Here is a 12,143-nt window from a genome sequence, read left to right on the forward strand (position 1 = left end):
AAAAAGTCCTTATTAAGCTGCTGCAATTTAAGCAACGAGTGATATATGGTTTTGACAACAAAGGCTCAGAAAATGTAGCATTGCTTGATATTCAAGTAAATGGGGAGAGACGGGCCTAAAAGACCATTCCACTTCCTGAAAGCAACAAAATAACATTAGTCCTGCATTCTCAAAAAGCTCTGTATGCCTCTGAAAAAAAGTAATGATGAGACGCTGGGATTCCACTTGTGCAGTGGGTCAAATTTGATGTTGCACTTAAAGGATGATTTTATTTTGTTGAGAAGTTTGAGAACAGGCTGGAAACAGTTATTTAAGGGAGACATGCTCAACCTAATAGGTTGGTCTAGTGCAAAACAGAAGAGCTTACTTAGCAGCTTGTATCTTAAGGACTTAGTACAGCCTTTGACACTGATCTTCAAAACAGATATGCAAATACTTTCAGCTTCTGTGCTGTATACATTCTGTCCTTTAAATCAGATCTGCATGCATGTATCAATTCTGCCACATTGTTGGACAACACATTAATGACATGAAAACTCAAAAGTCAGGCTGGATAGGACTCTGAACAACCTGATGAGGTGTCCCTGCTCTTTGCGGGGAGTTGGACTAGATGACTTACAGAAGTCCCTTCTAACTCAAATGATAATCTGATTCATATATATGTAATAAAAGTGTATATATTGAAATGACATAATATGCAGAGAATATTTTAAATACATATTTTTGCCATTAAAGAAATTTGGTGGGCATGTTACATAGGCAGTGTTAATAGGAGCTGGTTACAGGTGCCCTTCCAGTAAGAACAGTTAGGCTCCTCATGGGTATCACCTCCACAGCTGTAAAGAGATGATTCAAACCATCTAAGCCTAATGTGCTACTGAAGACGTGCGCAAGCATGGTAAGTGAGTGATACAGACTGATTAGGTAAAGAACTTTGAAGCTCTTCACTACCACCACTTGGGATGAGGTATTATATCCACGTGAGGAGGAGTTACCATCACTGTACGTCCACAAGCCCCATTTCCACTGACACCTTCACATTAGTTTTTCCCTGATAAGAAGTGGCCACTTAGTACATGGTTGCTAGCAAACTGGAGCACGGCCTGAGAGTGAAAAGAGAAAGCAACTATTTTATTATTATTCCTTTTATTTTCATATAAATTAACATTCTAAAAAAAATTGAAATAGAAACACTAAATACAGTATTGCACATAGTGATCTTTGTTAGATGATCTATTGTTTCATTTAGTATAATATACATACTGTAGGTACTGAAGGGAACAGGAAGGCTACAAATGAAAACATGCTACTGTATTCTTGCACTTAGGAGCAAAGTTAAGAGGAAAAGACTACTGTTTACATAAATACAAACATGGATTTGAATCCGTGCCATTAAAATAGCTTTATTTTTAAAGGTTTTTTTCTTTTTTTCCATAAGTTAGTTGTAACAACAAATAATCTCTTCTTCTCAGTTCCTCAAATAGTAATGTTACTCCCATCAACAGAAAGTTTTAGAACTTCATTCTCAGTAATTTATATCCCTGACAGTAATTATTATGATTACAGAATTTCAAATAGGTTTGTCAGCAACAGGAGACTTACTTTTCACATAGTGAAAAAATCCCATCTTTTCTAGTGCTTGGTATATGTGAAGAACAACAGATTCCTGAGGTCATATTTCACACTTATTTACGACATCTGTATAGTATAGTAGCTTCTGGACACCTAGGAATGTCTGATGATGTGCTAGATTAAACAGAGAATAACATCCCCCCCGCATGTTAGACCTCATTTGCTTTTTACTTCAGTGTCTTTCAGGCTCCAAGGCTGAAGCATGCGCTTCCAACTCAGTCACACACTCTGGTTACTTTCAGGTAAAGTGAGCCTTGAAAGCAGAACATTATCAATCAGGAGGGTTGTTTTGGTGCTATTTAATCATGACTGGAGGAAAGTTGTTATTGGTTGGACAAATCAAGGCTGGTATAATCAGTTGTAGCTTGCAAATAGGAAGAAAGCGTGTGTTCTGCAGTGGAAGCCCTAAGTCATATATTTCAATCATTAATCTCCTAGCAGGGGACACTGAAAGCCTGAAGGAGAACTGCAACTGTGCTAAGTGTGAAATTAACATCAATTAGTCAGTAGTCCGTGTCTGTCACTAGAATTTTCTACTGTTTTTCATAAATGTCAGTCCCCATGTGCACCTTTAACGGCTCTCTAAAGGAGTTTTAAAGTAACTATAAAGCTAATTCCAAAAGAGAAGTCATGTACATGTGGCCAAAAGCCCCTCTGACTTAACACATCAGCAGTTAAATCTATACCACACTTTCTAAACTTCATGTAAAAGTATTAGCTGCTTCATATGTTAACAAACTATAACAGCCAAATCTCTCTCATATTCTCTCTATAGTACTTCTGTGCTTTTCTTTATTGTCTTGCTCCCCTAGCTCCCCCCCCTTTTTTTTTCTTTTTTTTTTTTTTTTTTTTGTAAATGATGGATTTCTGACCCCCATTACCACCTGGCATTCACTATCTGGCAAAAGATGAAGTAGTAAAAGTATGTTGTCTTATCGATTTTAAACATCGTTACAGTAAACACCTTGTTCCACAAATAGTTAGCCATGGAGGGCAACCAAACAAGTTGGGAAAGCATTGATTATACTGTATAAGCAGCACTTAACAATTCAAAATACAAACTACATATGCCAACATGAAACAGATAGAAACAATTCACTAGGATTAACATTTCTTTCCCTAATCTAAGTGCGGTGTCATGAAGTATCTGCGTTAGACACACGTTGCCAGTTGGAAGGAAATGCTTTAGTTTATCAAGTAGTATTCTTATGAAGTTCAACTTAATGCAATTTTCAGCATGTTCAGAACTGACGCAGATACCATTTTTATTCATGCTGACTTGGCCTATTTTAGCATACCATACACTTTACAAAATATCATCTTTGAATGGTAAAGGAGATACTGAATACAGGGAAGGTGTTTCAAGTCAATATCTAATCTATTGCCGGGCACTCCATTAAAGTGATCACACTCATTCATGAATGTACATTAACACATCAATTGGTGGAAAACTCCAGAGAACAGAAAGTGAATTCAAAAGGTCAAGAAAGCAAATGATCAAGATGATGTAGTTTCCTTCCCCCTCACACCCCACCCACAGACGTGTTGAGTTTTGGTAACCAGGTAACAATGGCTTTTGCTTTTCTTCTGTCAGATTTTCATACTTATCTTGGCTTTCTGAAAAAGAATAAATATGAGCACGCAGGAAATTGAGCAAGACGATGAATTCACACTGGGAAAGCACACAAACACGTAGGTTAACATTGAATTATACTCCAGAACGGGATTCACAAATACTATCCCTTCAAAACCAGAACTGAAGTAACTGCACCTAAACACTACTTGGGAAATAATTTATTTACATTCTTTTTCTGTCTGTCAAATTTTCAGTAATAATAGGAATCTCTGCAGTGCCAAATAATCTAAGATCCTGGTATTCAGATCAACCTCTAAGTCTCATAATAATGAATTGACAAGATTACCATCATTACATTTATTTATCTGTTTTCGGAACAGTCATAGTATTTTCATTTCTGAGTACTGCTATTTAAAAGTAATACATATAATTATGAATCTTCCTTATATACTGCAACTTTAGAAAACAGTAATTTGAGAATGAAAACACTTGAAGACTGTCTCCCATCTAGGTGCCCTCCTACACCAAGACTGAGATGGAGATATTGGCAGGATAGAGCAAGAACACACTACTCTGTTCTACGTCTCTTATGGAATAACAACAACAGGCAACATTCAGGTTCTTAATCTCACACCTACTTATAAAAACATTAAACAATAAAAAAATGAAAACTGAACAGAAGTATATCAAGAACAAGATGACTAAGAAGAAAAGGAGAAAAAGGTAGAATTAATGATGGCAACGAAAGTGTAGCTACAATTTTTACTTACAATTCCAGAATCATGTTTTGGTCTTATATTGTATAGTGATTTCCCCTTTTTCTGTCTGCAGACTTCCTCTGCTTCTTTAACTCTGAAACAAGACACATTTTATAAGTATTCACCTAGACCAAAATGATTTCTGAAGATAGCACAGTATATGACATTAAAAAAACAAAATCTGACAACACAAATGGACAATTTTATTCCCTCTATCTTCATTAATAGGCTCTACAAAATAGCACTTCCACTCCCTGGCTGTTGTCGACATACCACCAGGCTATGGTACTTAAAAGATCAGGCATAATCAATGGCACATTAAATGCTAGTTACAAAAGTAATCAGTACTTATGATAGCTTTACATTGAAATCTAGCAGGATTTAATTACCTTGGTAGACATGAAGACCAGCTTTCAGAAAATTCAAGCCAAATAATGCTAAGAAAACTGATTTCCACAATTACTTTTAAATCTCTTCAGCTACTCCTGACATCAGTACTTCAAATGAAGTTTAAACACTCTCATCAAATTTTCTTCCCTTTAATCCAATGTTGTTTGTATTTAAAATGGCAAAGCAGAATAATTTACATTTCCAGTCTTTGCTCCCCAACTTAACATAAAAATGTTGCCTGAAAAATTCCAGTTAAAAATTATCCTATTTACAACCAAGGCGGTGCACATCACTGCATGCATTTTTTTTTCTCTCCAAAACAGGGTGAGCAGCAGAGCTTACATGAACACACTTGGGTGCAAAGAGAGAAGCAGGTTCCCCATGTGAGGGTGTCATACATTAGTGTTTCCTGACTTGGTAAATAGTACCAAATTAGGGCTTATAAAATACCACAAAATGCTACATTTTTAATGAGATAAATGTCCTTTTAGTCATTCAGATAGGGAACAAGCCCCAAAAGACAGACATCTGCATTCAGACTGGGAGTCTGCCAAAATCAGTCTGGTAGGCTCAATGGCACACCATAAAATGTCTCTCAAACATTTTTACTCATTTTGGAGATCAGTCTTACAAACACACATGGTTATTGAAACACTAATGCAGATTTAAGTTATGAATTCTCTGAGCTTCAAAGACTTATATAAACCCATTCTTTATGATGCCATTAAAGGGTGTGAGATGTGCTTTTTTTTATGAGAGATGAGACTATTATTTATAAATAGGAAAGTAGAAAATAAGAATGTAAATCCTATATTGGTTTGCTCTTGCTAACAATATAGACTTTGGATAGCGCTTACTCTACTTTTTCATCATTGTCCAACAATGAAAAATAACCAACAGTAAAACGATATTGAAGAAATGATATATCTTTGGCTGGTTCCTTGTAGTTCATCTCCAGACCACTTGCATGTCTGCTATTTCACTGAGGCTACACAGGCGGTGTGAGAATCATACTTCACATTGATATTATTTTCAAATATTTTTTTGTGTGTGTGCGGTAAGGGCCAGATTTTTGAAAATATGACTCCAGCTGGGTCTGCTAAGCACATTACAAAAACTGCCTTCACATTTATCTCTCCTTCATCTAGATTCATCAGACACACCTCATTTTTTTCACGAGTTTCAAATTTATACTTTTAGAACTTAAACTTTTTTTTATTATTATTATTTTTCCACCACTTCCAGTAAGCTCCTCTGTTCATTTGAGAATGACATATTTTATTAAGGGAGGAAGAACTTTACGCACACAGGTGGAGAAAAAAATAAAAGGCAGAAATGTCAAATGACAAATAATTGACCTTCAAAATGTATTTAAGTAGATTGAATAAAAGTGACAGGGATAGTTCTAAATAGACTCTTAAGGGAATTATTCGGTATGCAATAAAAGTCAAAGACTGTCTCTTTCCCCTAAAATGCCACCTTTTCTTCTGATACATTTCTGCATACACCTGAATGAAGAAGAGTATTTGTGACACTGGCCCTCTCATGATCTTTTCAAAACAATCAGGCATATTCAAGCTATCAAAAACCACTATAACAGATATAAAATAGCTATCATTTTGTCTTTCTGAAATACAACTATAACTGACTCTCATCATTAGTAGGTGTAATTTAAATAAGAAAATGAAACGTTACCTGGGGGGTTAATTAGTATGAAATTCTGGGGAATGTAGACATACTACCAAAGTTATCAAGATTATTGCTTTATAGAAACAATCTAATATATGCAGGAATTCAAGCTATTCATCATGCAAATGACAGCATGTAAAATATAGAAAAATATTTACTGAACTATTTCACACAGATCCAGATGTTATTCTCAGGAAATGTCAGGGAATCTCTAGTTCCAGCCTTTGTTGCATTAAAGTATCCCCCTTTCAAGGATAGACTGCCACTTGCTTAATATACCAGCTCATAAGACAGCTCGGCTCCCTCTGGGTCTCATGTTAATTCAAAACAAGAATCCTTGCATGGAATGGAACTCATGATAATACAGTGAAGAGTTATTTCCTGGAAAGCTAGTCCTATTGAGTGTCATTGTGAGTATAAAATCTCTAAATTTGCTGTTTGTTTTAGATAAATAGATGTTTGAAGAAAGGCAGCCTTGGCTTGAAACAACAAAATACAACAATGACAGACAAGGAGGAAGATGTTCTTAATTTATGTTACTTAAACTGCAATTGAAAAAGGAAAAAAAAAAAAAAGGACCAACAGTATTAAAGCTTGTGCTACTCATTTTTCTAAGATTATATAAGAGGCTTTTGTCTCTCAAGTATAGCTGTAGTACTGATGTTTTTGGGAGTCTGTGTGAAATTCCTCGTAGTTTGAACCTACTTATTTATCACAATGGGAATGCACAAGATGAGAAGCATTATTCTCTAATACGCTTGAGACAAAGCTGAGAGCTAGCCACTCAGTTCCAGTTCCAACCATATCACTGACTCATCTGTGTGGGTTTGGGATAGCTCACTGACTCCTGGCCCTGAGCCTGCACAAAGATTCAAGTGGTTAGATAAGGCTTTGCTGAAGCCATTACGACCTATACGTATACATCTCCAGCAAGAAATTTTGTTAGAAATGTAAATGTCTTACTGTCAGGACACTAGATTATAACTAAGTTAAAAAAAGAAGTACATAAAACTGTACACATTTACAGCTATCTCTAAATTTTAAAACGTCAGCATATTGGTGAAATATAGAAACAAAGACAATTACTAGTCTTCTGCAGCACTACATCTGAACCAGCTGCATGTGCACATATATTTTCCAAAGACTGACCATTAAACTAAATTATGATTTTATTCAATTTAAGATTAATATAACCTAAATCTTTCCAAAAGAGCAAAAGGATTTGTTTTGATATTAATATCAAGACCATTTAAAATTCAAGAAATTTTGCATTTGAGATAAGTACAGTAACCTCAATTCAGTTGGAAAATAATATTTAATTGCCACCGGCAATTAAAAAAAATAGATATTTTCTTCCGTTCCTGAAGGATTCTTCATCTTCTCATAGATAAAATTTTCAACATATAGGCAAAACCACCTTGCTTCTGTTAACTCAAGACATGGTTATCATTATGGTAAATTCCAACATATCATAACCTCCTGTGGCACATCTTAAGGCCATTATCTCTTGTCCTGTTGCTGTTGCCCAGAATAGACTGACTTCTGCCTTGCTGCAGCCTCCTTGCAGGTAGTTGCAGAGAGCAATAACATCATCTTGCTTGACCTTTCCTGTACTACTTCCCCCTGACTTCAGCAGGACTATTATCAATGCAGAGATGCAAGGTAATCCAAGAACAAGAGGTACAAAAATTGCGTGAACTCAAGTTGTCATATCAGGATGACTAGCTTAAATATTCAACTATAGACAATTCTTATTGCTTCATGAAGATGTTTACAGATCTCTTTCAATTTTCAGAAGAGGGAGGGCGATGTTTGGAGAAAATAGCACAACAGCTATGAGTCTGTGAGACTCCCAGCAGTCACAAACGGGAAAGAAATTGTAGACAGTGACATACTTACAGGCTCCAGGCCAAAGTGACATTGCTGTTTTGCCAGTGTAGAGAACAAAGCACTCAAAATGCATGAAACAGTGAACAAGATATTCCTAGAGTGAGAACTCAATTGTCAGTGCATTCTTTCCCTGAGGGAAGCCATGGAAACAGGAGTCTGAGGAAAGTGGGTGCCCTCTGTGCCTGAGATATATGATCCTTAGGCAAAGGCAGGCACATGTATAGGCTGATAAATTGTTTTAATGATCTGTTTCTAGTCAAAACAGTTGCATGCAACTAATGCTTTCTGTGATAGAGGTAATTCGCTCGCTTTATGGAATCTCACTGTCAATTGCAACTGAGTATCTGAAGTGGGATAGCAACTCCAGACAAGTTCTGAGATTGGGTGAGAGAAAGAGATGCTAAGGGAGTCTAATGGCATCAGGCTGGAAATTAGGTTCATCACCAAGAGGACGGTCAAGCACTCAACCCAGGGCAGGGCAGCTTTCGTAGCAGCAAACTGCCAGGGTTGAAGAAGTGCTTGGAAAAAGCTCTCAAACATAGGATTTTAATTTTGAGTAGTCCTGTGTGGATTCAGGAGTTGGACTTGATGATACTTGTACATCTCTTCCAACTCGGAATATTCTATGATTCTATGAAAAGTCACATGGCATGCTTTTGAAGAAGCCAGTTAAAGTGTGATAGGAATGTTCACAAGCTTGCAGTGCGTTATAACGCTTCAGCAAGACTGATGCTCTTAATTATTTCATACTTTTCAGCTTTTTCAACTCGCTTTCAATAAACTGATGGGTTCATATGCTATTAAGCCCTGTTCCTCACAATGTCAGTTTTGGATTAAAGGGAGCCTATTTTTCTTTACAGGAAAGTTAGCATCAGCACAACACCTGGCATTTTTTGCATGTTGTTTATTTTCCCAAGACATTTCTTGTTTTTGCCTTCATAAGAATATAGTCCTATAAAACTCGGTCAACCAGAAAGTTGCTTAATTCCTTATAGCTATCTTATAGCAGAGGTATTAGCAGTTATTAGATTCAACATCAGGTCCAAGCCAGATTCTGTAACGCATAGTAAGAGTGCTCATGATGGGTATCCGGACAATATAAGTACTTTATTAATTAAAGTTACTTCAGATGTTTCTTTCATTATTTCAAAAAGGATTACTTTCTGAACAGCCCCAAGAAGGATAAAGTGTTGTAGGGAACATTAAGTAATAGTAAGCAATCCTTTGTTCAGTTAAAAGTATACAAGTAAACGGATAGTCAATCACAGAGCTCAAGAACTAATGCCTCAAATTCTGCTATATAGAAAGATTCAGAGTGTCTGATAAGCATCACCTGTAACAAAAGAAATAGTTTCTTATTTCCATCATTGTAAAAACACACTTTACCTTCCTTCTACCTCATATTTATTTCGAAACAAACATGCGATTAAGTTTAAAGACAACCTACAAGACAAATAGACAAGTAAGTTACACTTTGGCCTGTATATAGGGAAAAAGAATCAGACAACCCTACAAACCGAAAAGACAGACTACCTATATCTACCTTCTAGTCCAAAAGCCAGCCTGGCCACAATCTTATCAAGGCTTGAAGTATTTCTGTCATCATTCAGTCCATTGAGAAGTGGAGCCACTTTCCCAACACTGAACATTAATAATTTTGACTGAAGTATCTGTAACAGATTCATTTCTTACTGGCTCCATCAAGGCTTGGTAGCCTCACAGTTCACTAGCAAGTGCTAAGACATGACAAATGTAAGCACAGTGAGAATGCTGGAATGTTATATGCTTTAGATACTAGAGCTGCTCACAAAACCTTCCACAATAAACGCAGACATATTACTTCTGTGGCTTGAAAATGTATTTCATGAAACCCAAATGAATTTTTCTACAGACATACTGTACTTTGTAACATAAAGCAAAGCTGAGGCCAATATTCTCTATATTCCTAAGTGCTTTTTATCAGATAAATAAAATGTGTTTTGCATGTCAAAATATATAATGTAGGTTAGTTTGGGGTAGAGATAACATGTTTATAATAACAGTACCTTTACTACCTTCACAAATAAGAATAAAAAAAAATCTCCCCCCACAAAAAAATAAAAATCAAGTACTAGATAACTTTAAGACATCAAGAGTAGAAAACATTAAAGCTATTTCTTTGGAAAACTCTTCCAGAGTAATTGACCTAAATTTTATTCTTTGACTCAGTCACTGAACTATTGAAATATTTATTTTTATTTTTTTTTGTTAAGGAGTTTCTCTTTCGTGAAAAAAGTGACTGTTGAGAAAAAATACAATTCTCAAAAGTGCAGCAAAAAATGTAGAGCTTTTACTTTCACTCCAATAGGACTGAAGTGATGACACAGATATGATTCAGTAACTGACTGCAAAGACTTTATACAGATAAGAAGCACTTTTTAACGTACCTGGTGCCATTAAACTGACTGATGAAACCTAGCTTCTTCTACCAACAAAAAGATTATATATAAATCTATCTTGACATTCCTGCCAGTTTTTTTGCATGATTACTGCAAAGACCATGACGTAGACAATAGCTGGTTAAAGAACACAGTGATTAATCATACTTTGGCTCAGAGGACCCAGGACAAGCACATAAAATGTTTTCATCAGGCCACTTAACATATAGACTAACCTGTAGCAGGACCTGGAATACTTAGTTCAATAGCATAGAACATACTTAGGGATATACAATTAAGGTATTCTCCAGTGTGCTTCAAATCACTGTGGCCTAAAACAAAGCTTTGAGCCCAACAGAATTGAATGTGAGCCCTTCAAATTCGCAGCAAGTCAAATTTGCAAGGCACAACAAAACTCACAGTATTGTATAATCAGAAGTACTGCTTTGTAAAAATGAAATTTTTCTAATTTGGCTTGTTAGGGATGAAAAAATTATGGAAATTTCTTCACTCTTGAAAAAGAATTATTCTGTTCTATGCTGTAAATAAAAATAAACTATGTTAAAAATACACACAGATGTGTGAAAATCTTTTTTTTTTAACCCACAGCACTGTTAAAATCCATGTTTAAAATATGATAATTTTAATACAAAAGGAAATTTTACCTGGAAAATGTAAGAGAAAATACAATTAGATTGCTCCAAAAGTAATGCCTCCTATTCATTTTTCCATGGAAAGAGATAGAAACAGCATAATAACACTGTTTCATAGAGTAGATTTGCAGCTAGATGACCTTCCTTTTCAACACATATCACCATTAGCTATGCATTTTCACCAGCAATGAACAAGAGTCTGCATGTTGTGCTGGTGTTATCATGTGGCAAGAGAAAGGTTTTCTTCTTCAGTGGTCTGACTCTGGAAGTTTGAGCCTTCAGCTCAGCTCTGTGATGTAACAGAATTGATAGTTTGTCCAGGTACCAGGAAATCCAGAAGGATCACCCTTTTCTTATCCTAAAAGACAGGGTTCTTTTTTCTATACTATGCTTTGTACTCACGGCCATAAGATATGCACACAGCCATGCACTTTAAATGGCTGTTTTCATTATGACAAATATATGCACTGACTTAGCAAGCTTTCTCTGTAAGAAAGCAATCAAACTCGAGTAGCTAGATAAGTTAGTGGCAAATGCTATTTATTTGTAGAACCTTTCAATACGTTAGCATACTTCAAATGCCAGTGTAGTGATCACTTTGCCTTTACAAGTCTTGAAAACATAGCACATCCTGTTTGAAAAATTTGTTTAAAATTTCTTCTCACAATTTTTTCATTAATCTCCAAATATCTATTATGTTGGGCTGTTTTAATCACAAATATCATCCTATCTTTCAAGAGGCAAGAAACAGGAAAGGGTTTCAAAATCTGAAAATATCATCATGATATCAGCATTTGGCTATCCTAAAGTGTCACAATCAAGCTGACATTAGAGTCATGATAAGAGAAGGCAAACTTCAATATACGATGACAGTTGTTATCTGTCTACTTTTATGCACAAAATACTAAAATGCAATGCAGCATGCCTGCATGACACTACAACATCAGGTAAATCAATAAGACTGATGAAAAGCTCTACTTCTAAATACTTGGCGGCATTCCAGAATCTGATGAAAGTCACAACACTTAAGAGAGAAGTGAAACTTGGAATTTTTTTATAGTACACCTTTCACTTTGTTCAGACTTAGAATTCATACACACTGATTGGTTTACAGCTAGAAAGAGACTTGTAAATACCT

At 35.7% G+C, this 12,143-nt stretch overlaps 1 protein-coding gene across 2 annotated transcripts in view; it reads right to left on the reverse strand.

Annotated features, from left to right (window-relative positions):
* Positions 1-2,440: 2,440 nt before the first annotated feature.
* Positions 2,441-12,143, reverse strand: part of FMN2 (formin 2) — a 134,135-nt gene continuing 124,432 nt past the window's right edge. For both annotated transcript variants that reach the window (XM_065729833.1, XM_065729825.1), the window contains 2 exons: positions 3,979-4,060; positions 2,441-3,249 (listed from right to left, as the gene is read on the reverse strand). In XM_065729833.1, coding sequence (XP_065585905.1) covers positions 3,223-3,249; positions 3,979-4,060 — 109 coding nt within the window. In that variant the 3' untranslated portion in view covers positions 2,441-3,222. The remainder of the gene's footprint in view (positions 3,250-3,978; positions 4,061-12,143) is intronic.

Source organism: Cyrtonyx montezumae, unplaced genomic scaffold (genome assembly GCF_038088225.1).
Source record: "Cyrtonyx montezumae isolate F1298 unplaced genomic scaffold, pur_monq_1.0 scaffold_0, whole genome shotgun sequence".
Taxonomy (NCBI): domain Eukaryota; kingdom Metazoa; phylum Chordata; class Aves; order Galliformes; family Odontophoridae; genus Cyrtonyx; species Cyrtonyx montezumae.